Source organism: Mastigoproctus giganteus, chromosome 5, assembly GCF_048544385.1.
Source record: "Mastigoproctus giganteus isolate SK-2022 chromosome 5, ASM4854438v1, whole genome shotgun sequence".
NCBI lineage: Eukaryota > Metazoa > Arthropoda > Arachnida > Uropygi > Thelyphonidae > Mastigoproctus > Mastigoproctus giganteus.
Window position 1 is genome coordinate 42,453,001 of NC_143579.1, and position 25,436 is coordinate 42,478,436.

Below are 25,436 nucleotides of genomic sequence, written 5' to 3' on the forward strand. Positions count from 1 at the left end.
GGGTCAGTGTGGCTAGAAAACGGAAGCCAGTGGAGTTGTGAACATTAAAATCACCAAGGAAAATTACCTCACTGTTAGGAAAGTTGGATTGGAGAAAGGCAAGTTGCAGAGGGAGGAAGTCAAAGAGCTCCAAGTGATTAGTGAAGTTGGGAGAATGGTAGAGACATCAGATGAATTTGATAGAATGAGGTAGTGAGATTTTAAGCCAGAGAAGATTGAAAAGAGGAGATTCCAAATTACAAAGTCTCTGACATGGAATATTGGAATGGATATATGCACAAGTACCACCTTCGAGGCAAAAGGAATCATACAGCCAATAAATTGGACAACTGAGATGAGCTGTAGTTGAATCAACCAATAACCAAGATTCTGTCAGAAAAAGTACATGGGGTTTGGCAGACTGCAAGTGGAAATAGACATCGTTGAGACTTGAATTGAGACTACATATATTTGTGAAATGAACTAGCAAGTGTTGTGTGAAACAGTGTTATACAGGACTAAGAACCAGTACAGGAAGGGGCGTTACATTCCAAAAGCTAACAAAAATACATAATTTTTTTATAACTATTGGAAACTTAATTTTTATTAAAAGTAGTAATAACTGACTGAACAAATATCTTACAAACTGTGATACATATCTGAGGATACAAACTGAGGAAAGACAATTGTAGAACAGATGTGCGTAAGTTTGCCTTTAGTCAGCGGGTAGTTGATTGCTGGAACAGACTTCCATCTGTTGTTTTGGAAGTTAATAGCTTAAATAAATTTAAGGCTGAACTAGACAAACATTTGGAGTGACCGGATGGGCGAAATGGGAAGGTTTTTTTTTTTTTTTTTTTTTTGTTGCTTTCTTGCATCGTATGTCTCGACTAATGCTAGTGCATGTCAGATAATGTACGTTCATTTAATTTTCTTCCTCTTCATTGCTGCTAATCACAGTCAAACAAGAACATTTTCTCTCTTGCAGAATATCTTCACCTTTTGAACTTTCTTTTGCAGCATCTAGATTTCATGTGTCTGCTCTCTTTAAAAAATCAGTAATCTTCAATCGTTTGCTTTTGCTTGATAGATCTTTGTAAATTGCATGGTATGGAGCTAAGCATTTTTGAAGTTCTCTTTTGAACTTTGTGTTCCTTTCAGTCAAAGGAGCTGCATTCAAAAAATAAGATTCTAATTGCTCGGCTAAGTTTATGCCTTCCCATATCCTTTTTAGTGTAAAATTTGGAACTTTAGAATTTTCATCTGTGCTATCATCCTTTGAATTGATTTGGTTTACCTCTGGTGCCATTTCCACAAAATCTGCTTTGCCAGCCTCTTTTTCTACCAGTAAACGTCTTCAGTAGTCATATCATCAAAACCTTTCTCTCCTACCAACTTAGCAAGTTCTACTATTGCACCGATTCCATTTTATGCTAATTCGACTATATTTCCTGAATGAACTGACTCTGGCCATACATTTTTCTAACAAACACGTGTTGACAGTTTTACTTCTTTGAGTGATAAAGCTATGATTCCGATACAGTCCACAATTGAGAAATGTTTCCATCCCTCTCTCACTCCATTAAATTCCAAATCAAATTTTTCCAAAATCCATTGTAACGATTTTCTGATGTAATGAGTTTTAAAGGTAGATATAATGGCCTGATCTAATGGCTGAATTAAAGAAGTTGTATTAGGTGGTAAGAACATTATATCAACATTTTGGATGACTTAAATCTTTTGGCTGGCCTGGCACGTTATCCAATAGTAATAAAACTTTGAAATCTAGATTTTTCTGCTTTAAATAGTTTTCCACATCTGTACCAAACAATTTAGAAACCATTCTTTAAATAAATCGGCAGTTACACAAATTATGCCTAAGTTCCTTAGCATAATTTAGGTAACTGTCGATAAATTCAAGTCCTACGTTCGTTAGGCATAATTTAGTGCTGGAATTTAATTCACAACAAAGAAATTATTCCAATACAGTTCTTAAGAACAAAGTTTAGTAATACCTACCCAGAAAAATTTATAAACAATTAAATAAAAACCAAAATAACCTTACAAAAACCTTAAAAGTCACGAACTGCACGCTTCAAGGTCACAGTTTTTTATGGTCTCAAACAAGCACAAAACCTAACAGCAATTTCCCAAAAAAATAAAATACAGGATTTCCCAATAATTTTTTTTTTTTTGCATAACAACTAGCGAGTGAACAGTGGTGATTCACAAAAAAGAAAGGAAATGTTGAAAAATTACATCCAACACAATAGCAGTTTTTTTTTTTTATCTACACAAAAGCTCAAAAATATAGTGTTACACGAGGTTTGAGAATTCTCTAACTGTGCTAGAGCGTAACCATGTTAAATAATCCCAGGGGCTCATATCTGGTGAGTATGGGCTTGGCACACCTAGGGTCCTGAGCTGGATATCATCATTCTTCTCTTACTTGGTGACTCCTTTCTACTTCTCTCTCTCTCTCTCTCTCTCTCTCTCTCTCTCTCTCTCTCTCTCTCTCTCTCTCTCTCTCTCTCTCTCTCTCTCTCTCTCTCTCTCAGGGTAACTCAGAAATTTTTTTTGGCTGGTGCAGCATAAGCCTCAGGCACTTCCTTGCACCATATGGCTAATGATAATAATAATAATAAGTGCCATGTTTTGTGAGGATTGCCACAATTTATTAATCGTGTTAGAGTGAAACCATGTTGTAAAAGTACCGTGTTATATAGGGGTTGCCTGTAGTTGGACTGCAAAATTTTGAAGTACATAAAAATCCTTTGTACTAACTAACACTTGTTCACATCCAGGAGTAAGGGAGTGGAAATTAGGAGCCTCTTTGTTTAATTGTTCCCTCAAGTCATAATACCGAATGCATTCAAAGAAAAGATGATTCTAATTTTCAGGAACCAAGTATGAGTGGGTATCGAAAAGTTCATACTCTTACCTAGATATAATAGCCCTAGAAAGGTGAAACTGCAGAGGAACTGTAATCCTTTTCTATGTACTCTCCATGTACAGTAATACATTTCTTGCATCTATGAATCAGTTGTTTAATACCTTGATAATAGAAGGCTGCACTTTTTGCCTTAAACCATGATTCAGCTTCATTGATAACTTCCTGAGATGAATCAAAGCTGCATCCATGCAATGGTTTCTTCATTTCTCAAAACAAGAAGTCTGACAGTGCTAGGTCAGAGAATAGGGTGGGTGCTGCAGTAGTTCGAAGCTGCACTGGGCAACAAAGTTGGTGGTAGCAACGGCTGTGTGAGCCGGTGCATTGTCTGACAGAAGGTGGACACCTTTTCAGCTTTAAAGCATTGCATAACTTTTCAAAAGATTTCTGTGGTAAATGTGGAACCACGAGGTAGGTAATCTGTCAGAATAATCCCTTTTCTGTCCCAAAACACGGACATCACCTTCTTCACAGGTGAAGTGGTCTTTGCCTTTTTGGGAAGTGGGGAGGAGGTGTGCTTCCACTGCTTTGACATAGTCTTTAGTCTCCAAATCATGTTTGTACACTCAGCATTTGTCATTTGTCACAAACTGATCAAAAAAGTTCTCAACATCTGCATTTCACAAATCCAACAGTTGGCGAGAACATTGCATTCGACATTGCTCCTGCAAAGGCGTCAGCAATTTTGGAATCCATTGTGTGGAGACCTTCGAGTTGTGCAGATGGTCATGTAAAATGTTGTAGGCAGACCCATAACTAATTCCTACTGCATTTGCGATGATATGAATTGTCACACATCTGTCACTCAGCACCAGCTGATCAACGTTTGCAACTGTCTGTGGATGTTGATAGCCTTCCTTCTCTTGGCTTGTCAAAGATACTTGTACTATTGCACTGGAACCCCCGTTTCCACTTTTTTACAGTGTCATAGGATGGACAATTCTGTCCATACACAGCTTTCATTTCTTCATCAATTTTCCGAACATTCTTGCCCTGCAAATGCAGGAACTTGATCAATGCTCGATACTCCACTTTGTCAACCATAGCATCCATCCTCAGATTCCGAGCTCCACCTCTGATGTACGATCATATACTGGAATGAAAGTTCACATGTTCATTATTGAATATGTAACCAACTTATATTAAAAATGGCATCTTCCTACTGATGTTATCTAGGCCAGGGTATGAACTTTTTGATGCCCCCTTGTACGTAGAGTACGCTCAGTGATTCAAAATTCCCTTGACTTTGCAAAAAAAAAAAAAAAAAAAAAGAACCATGTCCAATCAAAAGATAAGTTGTATGTAGATTGGGATTAAGCCTACTGCTTACAATTAGTACTTACCACTGTAAAAAAATTTTTTTGTTACCACTCCTTTTGCGCAATTGCTCCAATATTCTTACCACTGTTTTACCAGTTCTGTCCGTAGATGCTTCCTTTCCTCTTTGTTACTCACATCACAATCTATTTCAAGTGTCAAACAGTTAAATGGCAGCTGCTTTCTTAGATGATAACCTATTGATAGAAACACTAAGTGTAAATTACGTGTTAGACAACCTGTCAAAATTTGTGCATCAGTAGACACATCTATAATTGATGCTGCCAACTCTGACCAGTTATAACTTTATAAACATAAATAAATAAAATAAAATTACAAATAAAAATAAATAAGTAAAATCGACTGTAAAATGTAGTATAATTTAAAATGCCATAAATCATATGAATTCATATCAAATCATATAAACTTTTAAAAATACTATGCATTAAAAGCGTTAAACTCTTACTACTGTAAAACTGAAGCTTTCGGCAGCATCTGCTACCTTTCTCAACATAAATAGTGCTGCATCAACAATTCATTATAAAGCACTAAGCCTTCCCAGCAGACTCAGGATGTACTATGGTACCTGTGCATACTCCGTTTCCCGTATATCAGCACCAGAAGTGGCATGGGGCTGTACGACCTTAAAACGCTCATCCCTATCCAGGATAACGGTCTCAAACATTACATTAATCCTATAACCCTTATCCCTATTCAAGCTATGATCACCTAGGGGCAAATCCTTAGGCTCTCCAGCCACTTCTGGTTCCAGAAACCCTCTACCTTATCTGTAATTACAGCTCCTTCGGCTGTTATACCATGCTCGGTTTCCCAGGCATGTTCCGTCACAGCTGACCCTGAGACATTAGCCAACCTAAGCACCCTACTATGTTCCCCCAGTCTATTGTGTGATCTGTGCTTAGTCTCACCTACATTACATCCCCCACAATCCGGACACTGAAGTTTGTAAACAACCCCACTGTTGTCAACTCCCACAACAAGGTCTTTAACCGCCGCCATCACCGTGCACAGTTTCCAATCCGGAAGCTGCACACAACGTAATTGGTATGACCCTTTCGATAGTACGACCATAAAATGCTGGCTGTTGGCTGCGAAAGGGTTGTACCAGTCGTACATGCTAGTTGTACCAATTACATTGTGTTCAGCTTCCGGATCGGAAGCTGCACACAACTATACATTGTGATGGTGGCGGTTAAAGACCCTGTTGTGGTGGGACTTGACAACAGTGGGGTTGTTTACAAAATTCAGTGTCCAGATTGTGGGGGATGTTATGTAGGTGAGACAGTGCAGATTACGTGATGGACTGGGGGAACATAGTAGGGTGCTTAGGTTGGCTAATGTCTCAGGGTCGGCATTGGCAGAACATTCCTGGGAAACCGGGCATGGTATAACAGCTGAAGGAGCTGTAATTACAGATAAGGTAGAGGGTTTCTGGAACCAGAAGTGGCTGGAGAGCCTAAGGATTTGCCCCTAGGTGATCATAGCTTGAATAGGGATAAGGGTTATAGGATTAATGTAATGTTTGAGACCGTTATCCTGGATAGGGATGAGCGTTTTAAGGTCGTACAGCCCCATGCCACTTCTGGTGCTGATATACGGGAAACGGAGTATGCACAGGTACCATAGTACATCCTGAGTCTGCTGGGAAAGCTTAGTGCTTTATAATGAATTGTTGATGCAGCACTATTTATGTTGAGAAAGGTAGCAGATGCTGCCGAAAGCTTCAGTTTTACAGTAGTAAGAGTTTAACGCTTTTAATGCATAGTATTTTTAAAAGTTTATATGATTTGATATGAATTCATATGATTTATGGCATTTTAAATTATACTACATTTTACAGTCGATTTTACTTATTTATTTTTATATGTAATTTTATTGTATTTATGTCTCAGGATCGGCATTGGCAGAACATGCCTGGGAAACCGGGCATGGTATAACAGCCGAAGGAGCTGTAATTACAGATAAGATAGAGGGTTTCTGGAACCGGAGTATGTTTATAAAGTTATAATTGATCAGAGTTGGTGGCATCAATTATGGATAGATTTCCTGACCACAGAGGCCTTTTTAGTGATCACTAGACAGTTTGACAGGCCATACACATCTTCAATATAAGAGATCATTGAATTGAAATGATCTTTCACACATTGAATTTTTGCAGTCATGCCCAGAAACTTCCGAAATTTGCCTGCAGTGTATGTGATGTAGGTTATGAAGTGCATCTGCCTCTCAGTCATCACTCCCCAGATATTTCAGTTTTAACTGATTGAAGATTGGTCCCACCACCAGCACGACTCTTGGATTCCTTATCACTGATAAATGGCCTTTGAGTAATAAGGTTTTACTCTTAGTTTTTGAAACTTGAAGTGTGTGCAAATCATACCAATTCTCTAGCTCTGATAAAAAATCAGAGCTAGAAGATTTCAAGTTGTGACCGAGAGTTGTCCTTCACTAACATAACCAGGTCATCAGCATATATTATCATATTTACATTGATATATGGTAACATATCTACAATGTAAATATGGTAACATATTTACATTGTAGATATCCCATCTCTCAAGCCCTGCTTGAGAGATGGGATTTTGCTTGGGAGAGGGATTCATTGAGCTTTTTGAAAGGGTCCAAAGCGATGAGCAATTTGCATGTTGAGATTGGCAAAAGGGTGACCTGCTGCTGCGTAAGAGAGGGGTGACCGGGTCTTTACATTAGAAACTAGAGAACGTAAGTTTCTACCAGGCAACTGCACGTATTTTATGCGGTATTTTCTGAGGATTTTTGAGATCCGGCCCGACATGCCTGGATAGTAGGGAATGTAGGCGGTAGGTACATTGTTCTGAGTTGATGGTGGTCTCGGGTGGACTGTGAGCTCCTGTGCTTGCAATAAGCACTTGTCTAATATGTGTGTTGGGTAGCCACAATTGATCAAGTCTGTCCTCACTCTAGAAATCTCGTTGTGCCTAGCGTCATCTGTGCTGGGATGGCTCCAAGCCCTGGAGAATAGTGTGGGCATTGCTGTTGAGATGACTAGAGGAAGAAGTATGAGAAACTTCACACATTGCATCATTCAAGGCGGTAAATCCAGCATCTCTAGAGCAAAGTTTTCGGCATCCCCCCCACACACCCACCCATACTTCTCTTTCAACCCATGAACGGTACTAAGTACTATAGGTTTTGATACTTTTTGTGTTTGGGGTTTTCATAAAAAAAAATAAAAAAATTTTTTTTGAAGCAGTTGTCAATTACTTTTTCATCAACTTCATCCCATGCTGAAACACATAAATATGTTGCCTACAGGTTGTCAATTTCGCATTGAATTTTGCTTTCAAGACATAGCACAATTTTGTTTAATAGCATTCTTTGGTAGTTTTTCTTAAATGATTTTCCTTCCATTCATTTGTAGTGTCTACGGCTGCATTTTCGTCACTTTTTTGGAAAGACTGGCCATGACGAGTCTTAAATTCTGGAACCATCCATCTGATGTTTTTAACTTCTCCAATATCCATTCAATGTGCAAACGATTCAGCCTTATCATCTATGGGAATGTTTTCTGCATGCATCATCATTAGCCATTCCAAAAGTACTTTTTCAAGATCCGGATACTTTGCATTTCATGCTTGAATCCTACCCTGTGTAGCAGATTTCTCTAAACTTTCAATCCTTTTCTGATCTCTCAAAATAGTGATCAGAGTACTCTTAGCAATGCGGAACTGTTTGGTGATGTCAGTCTTAGAATGCACACCATTTTTTACAGCTTGCAAAATCGTAATTTTCTGCGATTGGCAAAGCTATCCTTTCTTGGAGCCATACCAATAAACATACACTGTAACTGACTTCTATCCGATGCTAATTTGATTACCCCACTGCGAGAAAAGAGCATGGGAAATCTTAAAAAATGATTTCTCATGGTCAGGCTGCAATTACTCAATATATTTGAAGCATTCTGTCATTTTTAAATGTGAATGTTGTAATAAGAAAGTGAAAATTCAGATTAAGAGGTAGAAATTTATGGTCACTATAGAGAAATCCCTTTTATATTCAAGGTACTGAATTTTATATTCATTATACTGAATGTAAAATAGCATTAGGTTAATGAGAAATTGGCCAGGACCAACCACATAGGATGCTGTAATGTATTGGGACGTTAAAAAGAGGCTCTCTGTAAAGAGATTTGACTGTACTTTGTAAAAAAAACTTTTGCAGGTTCATAATAATTTGCTTAAGACCCCATTACCCTATCTTTTGGTTGTGACATAATTAAATTTTAAAATAGGAACAGGAGTTTATACTGTTACGCATTCTGCCCATTTGAAGCTAGGTTTCTTTAAAATCTTTGCATAAATAAAACCTTTTGCAGATATGAAATTTTGCATTAAAAAAATTTCTGATTAGCTAGTCTGAACAAAGTGAAATAGAGTAGCAAGTGAAACTTAGGTTTCACATTACTAGAAGCATTTGTTTTGAAATTTCTTTTTCCCCTCCATATTTTCTGTATAAGCTAATTCATAAAAGCGATTTTGGCATAGGCCTTAATATTATACTCTAAAGATGAAAAATAATTAAGTGGAAAAATTTTAGAAACTTATAATTAAAATTTGAGTTAAGAAATGTTTTTTGAATAAGCTTATGTTTAATTTTACTTTTTCAGCTTGGGAGGAACTGCAGGGGCCATTGTAACATGTCCTCTGGAAGTAGTGAAAACAAGACTTCAATCATCAGTTGCAAATTTCAGCTACCGTTCTCTTGTTTCATCATCTTCAGTGCGAAACTGCGTTGCAGCAGTGAATTATGCTGGACCAGAAGCTGGAGTCTGCAATTTTACATGTTCCACTACAGATGCATATAGACAGATGTTAAATAATGTTAAATCTAGGTCTTCATTTGGTATCTGGAGGTGTATCAGGTATGTATAACAAAGATTAGACTAGTATTCTCTGTCAGTGATTTTCTGTTGTTTATCAAAAGTTTAGCTATTTAACATATTCTAAGAATTTTTTTATTTCATTTTATATGTGACTATTGGCGAAACCATTTTCCTAAAATAGTAGACTTAACAGTATAATATAAACATTTATAAAAATTAGTGACTTGTGAATATTTAAGGCGCTAATTGTGGTCCATACTTTATATGGTCACTGGTAAGTATGTTTGAATAATTGTATGTTTGAATCCACATACATCACCTCCACAAAAATTGCACCAGTCATTATTAACTGTGGTGCTGGTATATTGGCTGCTATAAACAGTTTCAGTAAACTTCTTCTGGCACATGTTGAACTACGTATGAAATATTTTTAAAAGCAGATTTTAGTTTGGATTCTATAAATTTTCTTATTTTTGTTCTACTCAGATGAAGAGTATACAGAACTTTGACATCAGAGTTTGGCAACCTATGTACGTATGCCAGTTTTGGCATAAAGGATGATATTGAGTGATATATATATATATATATATATATATATATATATACAGGGTGTCTCAAAAATATTGGTATAAACGTTTAGGGGAGGTAGGTAACATCTAAAGGACTATGAATCGCATAGGAACCCATAACCGGAAGCGTCACGGGAAAGTAGTAGCAGAGGCACAAGAAGCAGAAATGACACAAGACAGTAATTAGTGGCAAACATTTATTTGACATAATATTAACAGTGGAGTACGAGATGGGTGCATTTCATGATGTTACAATAGATGCTCAAAGGTTCCACCATGAGATGCGATGCATGCATTACACCGACGCAGCATGTATTGGCCGACACGGTCGAACACACCTGGAGTTTCTTTGACAGTAGCAGCAGCGCAGACGAGTCTCGCCACAAGATCCATTTCCGTCTCCACAGGCTTTTCATATAGAGTTGTGGGGGCCCTCAACTCAATACATGATAGAGTTGAGGGCCCCCCCACAGAAATAAATCAAGTCTTGATAAATCAGGTGAGCATGGGGGCCAGGCAACAGGTCCACCACAGCCAGTCCATCGACGCCCAAAACGCATGTTCAAATGGTCACAAACACACCTTCCATAATGGGCAGGCACCCCATCATGTTGAAACCAAATGTTGCGTCTCACATTTGCTGAAACATCGTCAAGTAACCCTGGTAGAACTTGTTCAAGAAAGATCTGATATTTAGCGGAATTCATGCGGGATGGTAATAGGTATGGGCCGACTAAGCAGTCACCGACCATACCTGCCCACACCTTTATTGCGAAGCGATGTTGTGCCACATGGGGATGCACACCGTGTGGGTTATCGTGAGCTCACACATGAGCATTGTGCTGATTGAATAAGCCTTCCCAAGTGAAATAAACCTCATCCGTGACCAAAAAATAGGCTGGAAAATTCAAGTCTTGAACACTTTCTTGGAGAAACCACTGTGCAAAAGCTACATGTGCAGGATGATCTTGGGGGAGCAGTAACTGAACTCTTTGGAGATGAAAGGGGTGTAAGGAATCGTCGTGCCAGACACACTGTACACTGCAACGAGACACTCCTAAGGCAGAGGTAATGGCACGTGTGCTGGTAGTAGGATTATTCTGGACGGCATTCAACACACTTTCTTCCATGGTGGGGGTTCGTGTCGAACGTGGTCTGCCCGCACTACTCCTGTTACCTCTAAATGACCCATAATCGCACAAATTTTGATGCACACGCGCGAACAAATGGTGGTCCGGTACATGTCTGTCTGGGAAGCGTTCTCCATAAATTCGTTGAGCAGCTCATCCATTGCCCTCTGCTAATCCATACACTAGGTGCATGTCTGTCAGCTCATAGTTCGTATATCGATGCATGCTCTTCGTGCGGTGACTACTGCTTGAATGAGTAAACCAGAAATTTTCCCTCTCGTGAACTGATGAACAGCGCCGTGTACCGACTTATGGTGACGTTTCCGGTTATGGGTTCCTATGCGATTCACATTCCTTTAGATGTTACCTACCTCCCCTAAACGTTTGTACCAATATTTTTGAGACACCATGTATATATAGTAGTAATATAAAACTGTTAAGAAGCAAAATAAGCAGAAAAAGGAAATAAACAAAAGTTATCGTATGTCTAATGCTCCAAAATGCACAGTACATCAGTAAAGGAAGCAAAAGGATATAAATAATGGGTAGTTTGTAAAATAAATAAAAGTTTCCGAGAAAATGGAAATGAAAAGTACACACGATGCTTGAACTAAGAGAAGTTTAAGGAATAGTGGAAGTGAAGTAGTTGTTAAACAAGGCCGACCGGGATAGTCAGGTGGGTGAAGCACCTGCATGGCAACCCAGAGGTCACGGGTTCGAATCCCGCCTCGGGCTTGGATCAGAGTAAAATGCAAAAACTATGGGAGGTGCATTATGGCCACAGAAGCCGATGTGCCAACAACTAACGAAAAAAAGAAAAAAAAAAAGTGGTTAAACAGGTGAAAGAATTTGAAAAACCTAGTACAAAAATGAACTGGTACTGAGGAAGTAAACAAAATAAAAAAAAAAAATTGTACAAAATATTTTTGTACAAAAAATTTGTGCAAAAATTGTACAAAAAATAGTAGAAAATGAAGTATAGTAGATATGTAAATGGTGAAAGAATGTTAATATCCTAAAAGTTATGATGAATTAAGAAAATTATTGGTTGAATTACAAAGCCAATAGGAAGCGAGTGAACTGTAAAGTAAAATTTTTAATAAGGTAAAATACAGTACAAATTTTTTTTTTTTTTTTTTTTTTTTGATTTGGTAGTTGTTGGTGCATCGGCTTCTGTGGCCATATTGCACCTCCCAAGGTTTTTGCAGTACTTTGATCCAAGCCCGAGGCGGGAATCAAACCCGCGACCTTTGGGTTGCCGGGCAGGTACTTTACCCACTCGGCTAGCCCGGTCGGTACAAATAAAATAAAAAGTGGTAAAGTATATTTGCCGTACCTGTCATCAAAGAAGGCAAATATGCAGAATCTATTTGCCTTATGTGGAACATGTTGATGGAACAGACTTCCATCCCTTGTAGTGGAGGTTGATAGCCTAAATAAGTTTAAGGCTCAGCTGGACAGGTATTTTGAACGAACAGAGGGGTGAAGTGGAAGTGGTTTTTTTTTTTTTTTTTTTTTTTGGCTGATGCTGCATAAGCTTGCTTTCTTGCATCAAATGCCTCTACTAATGCTAATGCTATGTGTATTCATCCAGCAAACAGAAAATTGGCCTCGGAACACATACAGTTTATGCACAATATACATGGAGCAATATGGTCTTAGTTGCTGTGCTCTTAAAACCCTACAACAATTGAATTTTCAAAATCTTTTCTGACTTAAATCATAATACATCATTATTAGTCCCATCACTAAGAGATTCTTTGTCTTTTTGCAGGTTCATTGTAGTAATTTCCGAAAAGATCTTCATTATGTTGTGCTTTTGATTGATGTCCACAATATTGAAATTTCATAAATTACATCCAATACTGTCATATTTTTGAAACAAATTACCTTCCTTGATTAATTTACGTAATAAGTGTCATTTATAAATTTCTTTAAAATTTTGAATCTCCCCATCAGTTGTATTCACACTGTCAGATTTGGTGGCAAATATTTTATAAAAATGTTATCACTATCTGACTAAAATTTCTTCACTTGGGCGATTAGAAGTATAGTCCAAAAGTAGAACTGCTTTTTATGGTAGATTAAGCAATTTCAAATGTTGACGCACTGTTTGAATGAATTTCATGGTTCATCCTAGTTGATTTATTGTTTTAGTAATGAATGGGCAATTTGAAACATCAATTCTAGAAAATGCAGAAAGTTTTTCAACTATCTCAATTACAGAGAGTTTCAAAAAAAAAAAACGTTTCAGCAGTGTTTCCTCAACATAAAACAGTAAACCTTTGTTTAGAAACTTTGTAACCAATGCACTCCACTCAGTTTCACAGGCCAATGTTTTGTTTGATAAATGCTTCCGGTTTTTGTCAGTGTCAAAAGTTTGTTCCGGTACAAGATCTTCCTCTTCAACGAATTGCTGAAATTGGTGCTTTAATTCTTCTGCTGCAGGTTTATCAGAACTCACTTTTGGACAGTAATTTGTCTAATTCTGTGCAGCTGTTTAAATATTGTCAACCAACCAGAAGATGCATTAAATTGCCCCTGTAATTTTAACCCTTCGAAGAAATGCTTAGCTTGATCAGTGCAAATTATCCCAGAAACCAGATTTCCATGTGCCCTTTGTTGATTAAACCATATAACCATCACTTTGTCCAATTCGCTGTATGTAGAAGTTTTCATCAATTTTCTTTTTTGACATACCGCTAGCACTGATGGGTAACTTGAAAACTTTTGAAATAAATACAAACAAAATGTGTGTACTTAACTGAATAACCCCAACTCAATGTGCCTGCCTAACTGATGAACAATGTATATTTACCATTTGTATGCATACCTGCCTAAGGATTGTAGCAATCCCTAAGGAACAGAATTGTATAGTAGAATCCAGTGGCAAAAAAAGGGTTCTGAGGCCCTAAGTGGTATTTTTTTAAAAAATCATTTAAATTTAAAAATAAATCATTTAAGACATTTAAATCAAAAAATTTTTTTTTCCGTCCACAGTTAATCTGAAACCCAATTAAACCATCCCTAGATATTCAGGAATCTACTGTGTTACCATTCATAGGTAATATTGAATTAAACCATTCCACAACTAACTGATAAAATAAAGTATTAGATTTCTCAGTCTAAATAATCGAAAAAATTAATTTAGAATCACTAAAAAGATCAGTCTGAAGAATGTGCCCCATTAGAAGATTCAAAACAGGTCATAAAGCTCACCAGTTTTGATGTTTGCTAGACTGCAACACAAACTGGGTAAGAGTTTCAGTTGGTATGTGAGAGGCAGACTTTTCTACAACCTCATTTCATAAAATTACATGCTGGTATCACTAATACAGTACTTGGACTAAAAAACAGCCCCGAATGATAGGTCTGTAGACTATAAGAAACAAAGTAAATAGATAATAATAAAAATTTACATATTTGGAGTTTTAATAGGCCTCTTAACTATGTTGTTTATATATGTTGCTAAATAAAGTTAATAAATAAATATATCATTTTATTATAAGCAAATCCTATGACTACATGCACTTTAAAGAACATTTGAATTTAGATTCCTCAGCTTGCAGGGCTCAGGGACACAGTTGTATACACACCACAAAAATTAGTACAACAATAAATGATAAACAAATTAGTTAATTTATGTAGTCTGTTATATTTCAGGCACATTAGCAAATGGTAATAAGTTGTGATTTTTAATAATAAAAAAAAGGAGGCAAAAAGCAGTCCCATATTGTCCATCATTTCCTCCAACCAGTTCATGGCAACAAACAATATCCAGTGCTTCAGCTGCAATATACAGTATACAATAGTTTTTCGTCTAATTTTAATGAAATTTAGGAATTCTCAACAAGTTGCTCTAAATGAGTTATATATAGAATTTCAGAAAAATCCATTCAATGGGAGTAGTTATGTGCAGGTGGAAGGACAAATAAATAATAATTGCACAATTTGTATTGGTCCAATTTTAATGAAATTTGGGGTACCCAACATCATTCTAAAAGAGCCAAATATAAAATTTTATGAAAATCTGTCCACTGGAGTTGTTATTGCACATTGTTGAGTTATTATGGACAGACATAGCAAAGACAATAGGCACTTTATGCATATGTAAGTAAAGCACCCATTGCACCTAAAAATGGTGAGGCTAAACACAGGATAAATGCTCTCCACAAAACACCAGATATAGACCATAACTGAATATTCTGTCACATACAGACTACTGTGCCTAGACAGGAATATAGGGGCAAAAAGAATACAGTCGGTCCTCGTATAACACGTGTTTGCATTACACGAATTCGATCATACACGATTTATAAATAGGGGAACGTTATCTTATATAACACGAACCGAATTCGCTTATACACGATTCGCCTTTGTGTTTACAAGAAATGGCAGTCGAACGCGGAATCACCCCAACTGAACGCAACACGATAGCAATGAAAAAGAGTCTGAAAATGTATTTATGTGTTTTATATCAGTGAAGGGGAAACACATTTCACCATAATAACGTAAAAACCAACACAATTCCAGCTGTCGGTATAATCGCAAATGCAATTAGATCGAGTTTACTACCAGTTTATAACAAGTTCCACTAGCAGAAACGCAACTGGAAATTGTTTTTATTGTTTTATGGTAGTAACCTCCAAAAATGTGCTTTAGTAAAATGCGAGGTGTTAATTAATAGTGTATCTCGGGCTTTACGGTGTTGTTTATTCAGTTGCTACACGCGCGCAGCTTTGTTTATGTGTATCAAGCGTGCCTCCTCGTTTTGTAATTGTGCTTTATTCCCTAAAAATGAGTAAAATACTTAAAAGGTGTGAAAAGGAAGCGTCCTGGCGAAGACACTGCAGATTCAGAGAGAAAAAGAAGCAATATCGATAAACAGGCGGACTGGGTCAAAAATTCTTAACCGGGAAAATTTATAGTGGCCTCATACCACAGTTTATGGCCAAAATCACACCGGCCTCCGGCCCACCGTGGTTTCCCCCGTAAGGCTTATGGCCAGTCCGCTTCTGTCAATAGAGAAAAAATATGAAATTGTGAAACGCTTTGAGCGAAATGAAAGACCATGTGATATTGCACGTGCTACAGACCTAAATGAGGCAACGCCGAGAATTACAAAGAATGCAGAGAAAATAATTTTTATAGCATGAACAACTCAAAGTGTAATTAAAATCCATTAGATTAAGACACAAAGAATTGGAAAAGATGGAACGGCTGTCATCTCTTTGGATAGAAAATCAAACAAAAAACAAGTTTGCTTACGATAGAAGCAAAAGCATTAGCAATATTTTATTACGACTTATTTTATTACGACTTACGTATTATAATTACGTATTATAAAATACGTATTTTATTACGACTATTTTATTTAATATAATAATTTTTTTACGAATAAAATACGTATTTTATTCGTAAAAATACTTTTTTAGTATTAAAAAATACTAAAAATACTTTATTATAATATAATATTATTTTTATTACGTATTTTAATCGTTATAAAATACGTAAGTATTTTATAACGATTAAAATTACCCGATTATTTATTGTGTTTGGTAATGTTTTGGTTCCAAATGTGTGTTCAATCTTGGGTGGTCGGCACCTAACCCTACTTTTCCCATAGGGCCTGTTGTTTATATTGCACGATTTTGCATTGCACGAGAATTTCTAGGAACGCAACTATCGTGCTATACGAGGACAGACTGTATGTAGGATTCAATCCCCCCCACAACATAAAGGTAGGGTTACCAGGGACTATTTTTATGATTTAGGTAGGTCCTGTATTTCAAGTCATCATTGAACAGTGCAGGATCAACGCGTTTTTTTACTAGTTTGGAGGTTGGCAGCAAGACAGAAAACATCATGTCTGGCACTCTAATCTACTATTCAGCAGGGTAGCAGATTAAAACTGGGCCAAGCCTAGAATTTTGGGGTGGGGTGTAAGCACCACCTAGTGATGTCTTGAAATAGAGTTTTGAGTTATTACATCTTAGTAATTGACACACTTACAAGGTCTCTTCAAAAAGTATCTTGATTGTGCTCATTGTTCATGGTTGAGTAGCAAACCATAACACATTGAGACATATGTCCTGTGTACTTCCACACAGTAGACATTTTTGCATCTTGTTGTATTCCAAAATTTGAGTGCACTGAAGTGTGTGTGTGTGTGTGTGTGTGTGTGTGTGTGTGTGTGTGTGTGTGTGTGTGTGTGTGTGTGTGTGTGTGTGTGTGTGTGTTAAATTTTGCTTCTTTAAAATAGGAATGCTAATGAAACACTTGATACTATGATGTTATTTTAATAGCTTATGAGGACTCTACGGTTAGCTTTACACAAGATTTTTACTGGCACTACCATTTCAAAAAAGGGCTCAGGAGTGCTGAAAGTGATCCATAATCTGGTTCGTTGCAAAAAAAAAAAAAACGAACCACTGTGTTGCTAACATTTTTTTTTTGATTGTGAAGCTATTGTCTGCCGCAAATATAATCCAGAGGCAAATAATTAATAGAGTTCTGGTTGAAGTTCTAAGAAAAATACCCAGAAAAATGCAAGTCCATGGAATGGTTGCTTCATCATGATAATGTGTGTAGCATTTGTTGCTACCTGTATCAAGTTTTTTTTTTTTAATCATATGTTGCTGGACTTGCAGTTTTTTTTTTTTTTTTATCTAGACTCAAAAAACCCTAAAAGGGCATGACATTGATTTGTTGCCATACAAGTGAGAAAATCATTGGACTAAGTGAGTTTCCTTAAAAGGATGCTGTTTTGAATGGGATTAAGTTGCTCCTCCCTGTTAAGTATGCTTATTTTCACTATAGCATAGCAGTCTGGATACTTTTTGAAGAGACCTCATATTATGAGTAATGAGCTTTGATATATGACTATTCTGCATTAAGTATGTTAATGAGAGGGTTTCCCCCCTTCCCCCCGCTTGTGGAATAGTATTTGTACCTAATATTAAAAAAAAAAAGAAAAAAAAAAAAAGTGCAATTATGTGTATCGTTAGAAACCTTTGATTTTGTAGAGTTTAATGGAAGCACCGAGTGAAACTAATTACAGTCAGTCCTCGTATAGCACGATAGTTGTGTTCCTAGAAACCCTCGTGCAATGCAAAATCGTGCAATATAAACAACAGGCCCTATGGGAAAAATAGTGTTAGGTGCCGACCACCCAAGATTGAACACACATTTGTAACCAAAACATTACCAAACACAATAAATAATCATAATAAAATATGTATTTTATTACGACTATTACGTAATAAAATATTGCTAATGCTTTTGCTTCTATTGTAAGCAAACTTGTTTTTTGTTTGATTTTCTATCCAAACAGATGACAGCCGTTCCATCTTGAATTTGAAAGTGTCTGCAATTCTGCCCAGACACGATAGGAGGGAGTATATGATGAGAGCCTTGTCGATCAATTCGGCCCTGGAAAAATTGTGCAAGGCTCAAGGGGTAGAATTTTTTTCAGCCTGGACTGTACTTGTTAACAGGAGAGATTGCTTCTACAGGGATGGGATACACTTAAATAGAAAGGGTGCAAGAATATTTGCTGATGCTATCGAGGCAGTGTTAGGTGGGTCGGAAAACTGCTAGCTTGGGGGGAGACAAAGACCAATAGATTGACAGTAGCCACTGGCAGAGGTGAAAGAGATTCTTGCACTGCTTCTATTAGAATGAGCAGAAGCCTGAAAAACAAGATGCATGGTATTTCAGAGACTGCTGGGAGCCATTGCGGTACAAGTAAACACATGGGTTGTGTTAGGGTAGCTAAGAATAGAAACAGGTGCAGATATACTTGCGTGTACACCAATGCTAGGAGTTTAGTAAATAAATTTGATGAATTTGAGGTATTGCTCAAAACATCGAAGGCAGATATTGTTGGAATATCAGAGACGTGGTGTCACACAGATATAAGGGATGCGGAACTGCAATTTGGGGAGTACAACGTCTACAGAAAGGATAGACAGGATAGGAAGGGGGGAGGTGTTATGCTATTAGTTAAGAAACACATAAAAAACAAGGAAGTTAAGCCAGTCGACATCGCTGGACAGTGCAGTGTGGAGTCAGTTTGGTGTGACATAAACATTGGGAGATCAAAATTGAGAGTAGGAGTGTGCTATAGGCCTAATGACTCTTATGAGTATAATAAGGAACTGTACAGGGAAATAGAGTGGGCCAGTAAATCAGAGTGTCTTATAATGGGAGATTTTAATTTCCCAGATATTGACTGGATTTTGGGGGCTGGTTACTCACACACTAGCAGGGCTTTTGTGGATTTATTGGATGATTGTTTTCTACATCAGCATGTTCGGGAGGCAACTAGAGGGAGTAATACTCTTGATTTGATTATCAGCAGTGATTCTTCATGCATTAAGAATCCGCAGATAAATGAACCACTAGGTGGCAGTGATCACAGTGTGCTGAAGTGGGATTTACTCAAAGAGGTAACTACCATTAGGGGTAAAGGGAAGGGTTATTGCTTCCGTAAAGGCGACTACGATGGACTGAGACAGTATTTAAATTCTATACAGTGGGACCAACTGATGATGTTACCAACAGCAAATTCAAAATGGGAAGCATTCAAAGAACTTATCTTGGAAGCTACTAGGCTTTACATACCAACTAAGAAATATTGTTCAAGGTTTAGGCCAAAATGGATGTCAGATTAACTAATGAGGCATATGGCAGAGAAGAAAAATGCATGGGATACATACAAATTAACACATGACACAGAAGCCTATGATAGATACAAGTTGATATGCAACCAAGTTACAAAGGAGGTTAGGCAGGTGAAGGCAGATTACGAGAAATCTTTGGCAAGGGATGCAAAGAAAAACAGCAAAGAGTTCTTTACTTATGTAAACTCTAGAAGGAAGGGGATGAATCAGATTGGTCCACTTGATATTGATGGGTCAAGTGTTGATGATCCTGCTCAGGTAGCTAACAAACTAAATGAATATTTTGCATCGACATTCACACATGAGGAGTTATTCAGCGAGGGGAATGCCAGAGGTGTATTCAACTCTAGCAGTAAGCTACAGAATCTTGAAATAACTGGGAGTAAAGTGGAGGAGAAACTGTTGAAGATAAACACAAGAAAGGCACCCGGGGTGGATGGGATCTATCCAGTTATATTAAAGGAGGCAGCAAAGGAAGTAAGCAAACCCTTAGCCATAATTATGCGAGCTTCCTTGGACTCAGGGGAGGTACCCATAGACTGGAAATGTGCAAATGTGACCCCAATTCACAAAGGAGGATCAAAGGCTGACACAAGTAATTATAGACCTGTGAGCTTAACTTCTGTTCCAGGAAAATTAATGGAGGCACTGGTTAAAGAAGCACTGCAGGATCATTTAGACAAGACTTCAGTTATAGCTCAGACACAGCATGGTTTTGTTAAGGGGAAGTCTTGCCTGACCAACTTGATTGGATACTATGATGCAGTCACAAAAGAACTGGATGCAGGGAATAACTTTGATATTATATACTTGGATCTTAGAAAGGCTTTTGATACTGTTGCACATGGAAGACTGCTACACAAATTGGAGCAGTGTGACATTGGAGGCAAATTGCTGCTATGGATAAAGGGGTGGTTGAGGGGGAGAAGACAGAGAGTGGTAATCAATGGACACTGCTCATCGTGGACTGATGTTGTTAGTGGAGTCCCTCAGAGCTCAGTGTTGGGTCCATTATTGTTTTCTGTATTTATAAATGATATTGATGATGGTATATCGGGCTTAATGTCCAAGTTTGCAGATGATACAAAGGTTGGCAGGGTTGTCAAGGACACTACTGACACTATGCTGCTGCAACAGGATCTGGAAAGGTTGAGCAGATGGGCTGAGAGGTGGCAAATGAAGTTTAACATTGACAAATGTAAAGTACTACACATGGGAAACAGCAACCCCAGAGCAACGTATCAACTCTGTGGTACAACACTGACAGTGGTAGAGAATGAAAGGGACTTGGGGGTGGTTGTGCAGGCAGATATGAAGTTCTCTGAGCAGTGCAGACGGGCTGCAAGAGTAGCTCATGGAGTATTGTCAATGATATACGGGAATTTTTCCAGAGGGATAAGGAGGTGATTATTCCATTGTATAAGGCGATGGTCAGGCCACACCTAGAGTACTGTATACAGGTCTGGAGGCCTCATTTCAAGAAGGATGTAGAGCTGCTGGAACGAGTACAGAGAAGGGCAACAAGATTAGTGAATGGAACAAAGGGGTGCTCTTACGAAGAAAGGCTTAAGTTTTGCAAATTACAGTGTCTGGAGACTAGGCACCAGCGAGGTGATCTGATAGAGGTGTATAAAGCCTTGAATGGTTTAAGCATGCTCAATGCTGATGGGATTCTTCCTCTAGCTCAGAAAAATCACCTGAGAGGGCATAAATTCAAATTGAGGAAAGACAGATGTAGGATAGACGTGCGGAAATTTGCCTTTAGCCAGCGGGTGGTTGGTTGGTGGAACAGACTTCCATCCCTTGTGGTGGAGGTTGATAGCCTAAATAAGTTTAAGGCTCAGCTGGACAGGTATTTTGAACGAACAGAGGGGTGAAGTGGAAGTGGTTTTTTTTTTTTTTTTTTTTTTTTTTGGCTGATGTTGCATAAGCTTGCTTTCTTGCATCAAATGCCTCTACTAATGCTAATCTCTTCCAATTCTTGTGTCTTAATTTAATGGATTTTAATTACACTTTGAGTTGTTCCTGCCATGAAAGTTGTTTTTATTTTCTCTGCATTCTTTGTAATTCTCTGCGTTGCCTCATTTAGATCTGTAACACGTGCAATATCACATGGTCTTTCATTTCGCTCAAAGCATTTCACAATTTCATATTTTTTCTCTATCGACAGAGGCGGACTGGCCATAAGCCTTACCAGGGAAACCCCGGTGGCCGGTGTGATTTTGGCCATAAACCATAGTATGAGGCCACTATAAATTTTCCAGGGTAAGGATTTTTGATCCAGTCCGCCTCTGTTTATCGATATTGCTTTTCTTTTTCTCTCTTCATCTGGACACTTCCTTTTCACACCTTTTAAGTATTTTACTCATTTTTGGGAATAAAGCAAAATTACAAAACGAGGAGGCACGCTTGATACACGTAAACAAAGCTGCGCGTGTGTAGCAACTGAATAAACAACACCGTAAAGGCAGAGATACACTATTAGCACCTCACATTTTACTAAGTACACTTCTGGGGGTTACTACCATAAAACAATAAAAACAATTTCCAGTTGTGTTTCTGCTAGTGGAATCTGTTATAAACTGGTAGTAAACTCGATCTAATTGCATTTGCGATAATATCGATAGCTGGAATTGTGTTGGTTTTTACGTTATTATGGTGAAATGTGTTTCCCCTTCACTGATATAAAACGCATAAATACATTTTCAGAATCTTCTCTTAATTCCTATCGTGTTGCATTTGGTTGGGGTGATTCTGCATTCGACTGCCATTTCTTGTAAACAGAAAGGCGAATCGTGCATAAGCGAATTCGGTTCGTGTTATATAAGATATCATTCCCCTATTTATAAATCGTGTATGATCGAATTCGTGTAATGTAAACACGTGTTATATGAGGACTGACTGTACTTCAAATGATGAGATTGCTCGAGACTTTGATGTCTCCTTCTAATGTCTACTGAATAGCCAGGATGAGAGAATCTGAGAATTTTCCACTACACATAATCTGCTATTGTTATGGACCAATGGACATTGTGTGGAAGAAAAATTTAATTTAGCTGTAGCCTGAGCAAGATAAGCAATCAGATCTACTGCCATAAGAGGTGGGAGGGTGTATGTTTCTAGTATTTCTTTTTTCTCAGCACTCTTTACAAGTAGAAGTTACTTGCTTTTAAACTTAGTACTTGCACATTTATATAAATCATAATGTTTTGTATCCATCCTAAATTCCATTCTGTGGTTATTAATTTTTATTCTGTAGTAAAGTGATTTAGTGGTATAACAAGTGCTGAATTTGTCATACCATGGAATTGTTACACAACTGTGAGCAATATGAATTGCTGATTAATTTTTTGTTAATACAGTATGTTACATTAATAATTAAAAATGAAAGTTGGTCTTGTCATTAATTTCTTTGTTGATGTTTATCTCCTGTACTTCTTTATATGTAAAGTGCATACTTAATTATCATTTCAGGCATATCATCGAAACAGAAGGAGGCCGTGCACTCTTCAAAGGTTTGGGACCCAATTTAGTTGGTGTTGCACCATCTAGGTAATTTACAGTTCTTTTGCTGTTTTAAATGACTGAATAGAATTTTGGAGTATTTTTAATAAATGCTTGTAATAATCATCATTGTATTAAATGTCACTTTCATTTTATAAAATATATATTGAAATTTCATAGTTACTAAACATTTATTCTCATAGGGTTTCAAAACTAGGTGCAAACACATTCCACAGATTGTGTTGACCATATGTTGATAAAGTTAAATAACATGCCAAAATAATTTTGTGGCAGATGCAGATGTGTATTGCAGTGATACACAAGTACATTGACAGTTATAAACATTAATTTTTACAGTCCATTTCATATAGTTTGCCTTGTGATGATCTTGAGTAATGGACTCAAGTCATTTTGAGTTTGCGAGTATAGAAGATAAAGTTATTATGTGAGGTACTGAATTATTATTTTTTCAAAAGAAATATAAAGCAAATACCCCAAGATAAAATAACCATAATAAATATTATTACCACTGTGTACAAAATTATGATAGCTACTAAAATAAATTGTCAAAAATCGCTTTATGAGAGCATTGTTGGACTCGGGAGGTCCCCATGGACTTGAGATGTGCAAATGTATCTCCAGTTCAAATCAAAGGGTGGCACGAGTAATTACAGACCTGTTAGTCCAACTTCTGTTCCAGGGAAAGTAATGGAGTCACTGGTTAAAAAAGTATTACAGGATCATCTAGACAAGACTTCAGTAATAATTCAGACACAGCATGAGTTTGTTAAGGGGAAGTCTTGTCTGACCAATTTGTTTGGATACTATGTTGTGGTCATAAAAGAACTGGATGCAAAAACTAATTTTGATATTATATACTTGGATTTTAGGAAAGCTTTTGATACTGTTGCACAAGGAAGACTACTGTTCAAATCGGAGCAGTATGGCATTAAAGGCAAGTTGCTGTTATGGATAAAGGGATGGTTGAGTGGGAGAAGAGAGAGTAGTAATCAATGGACACCCGACCGGGCTAGCCAGGTGGGTAAAGCGCCTGCCTAGCAACCCAAAGGTCGCGGGTTTGAATCCCGCCTTGGGCTTGGATCAAAGTACTGAAAAAACCTTGGGCGGTGCATTATGGCCACAGAAGCTGATGCGCCAACAACTACCAAATAAAAAAATAATTAAAAAAAATCAACGGACACTACTCCACATTGACTAATGTTACTAGTGGAGTAGGCGCCTCCGTAGCCAGGTGGGAAGGAGCAGCAGTGCATAGCACATGCTTCTTGATTAGACCGGGGTTCGAGCCTGTCACCACCAAATACGGAGGATGTGGAAAGGTCAGGGAATGACCACCGCATATCCCGGAGCAATATGGCCTTAGTTGCTAATGCTCCTAAAAACCAAATAACTAACTAACTAGTGGAGTCCCCCAGGTTCAGTGTTGTGCCCATTGTTGTTTTCTGTATTTATCAATGATATTAACAAAGGTATATCAGGCTTAATGTTCAAGTTTGCAGATGATACAAAGGTTGGCAGGGTTCTTAATGACAGTAAAGATAGTATGGGCCGAGAAGTGGAAACTGAAGTTTAACATTGATAAATGCAAAGTACTGCATACGGGTTCTTCTCAATGTTATATAGGACTTTTGCTAGCAGGAATAAGGAGATTTATTTCTTTGTATAAGGCAATAGTTGTGCAACATTTTGAGTACTGAATGCAGGTCTGGAAGCTTCATTTTAGGAAGGATGTTGATCTGTTTAATTGGTTGCAGAGAAGAGCAGTGAGGGGAACAAGGTATGTCAGGCCACACCTTGAATACTGTCTGTGGGTCTGGAGGCCTCATTTTAAGAAGGATGTAAAGTTGCTAGAACGAGTACAGAGAAGGGCAACGAGAATGGTGAGGGGAACCAAGAGGTGCTTTTATGAAGAAAGGCTTAAATTTTGCAAATTACAGCATATGGAGGCTAGGTACTTGCAAGGTGATGTGATTGAGGTGTATAAGGCCTTGAATGGTTTGAGCAGGCTCAGTGCTGATAAGATTCTTCCTCTTGCTCAGAATACAAACCCGAGGGGGCATAAACTCAAATTGAGAAAAGACAGTTGTAGAATAAATGTGCGGAAATTTGCCTGTAGCCAGCAGGTAGTTGATTGCTGTCATTGTGGAAGTTATAGCTTAAGTAAATTCAAGGAAGAAGTGGACAAATCTTTGGAGTGAATGGATAGGTAAAATGGAAGTTTTTTTTTTTTTTGGGCTCATGCTGTATAAGCTTGCTTTCTAGCATCATATGCCTTTGCTAATGCTTTAAATTCCATTCAAGAGCTCATGTTTAATTAATTATGTTATATCACTTTAAGAAAGTAAAAATTAGGTATATAAAATTTCATTGGCGCCAGCGCATTATCTTTGTTGTCACTTA

General features: G+C 37.6%; 1 protein-coding gene across 1 annotated transcript in view; it reads left to right on the top strand.

Annotated features, from left to right (window-relative positions):
• LOC150085329 (solute carrier family 25 member 36-A-like) overlaps positions 1-25,436 on the top strand; it is a 179,367-nt gene that overhangs the window by 31,753 nt on the left and 122,178 nt on the right. The window contains exons 2-3 of the mRNA XM_090373153.1: positions 8,913-9,167; positions 22,986-23,063. Of these exons, the coding sequence (XP_090229279.1) occupies positions 8,913-9,167; positions 22,986-23,063 (333 nt within the window). The remainder of the gene's footprint in view (positions 1-8,912; positions 9,168-22,985; positions 23,064-25,436) is intronic.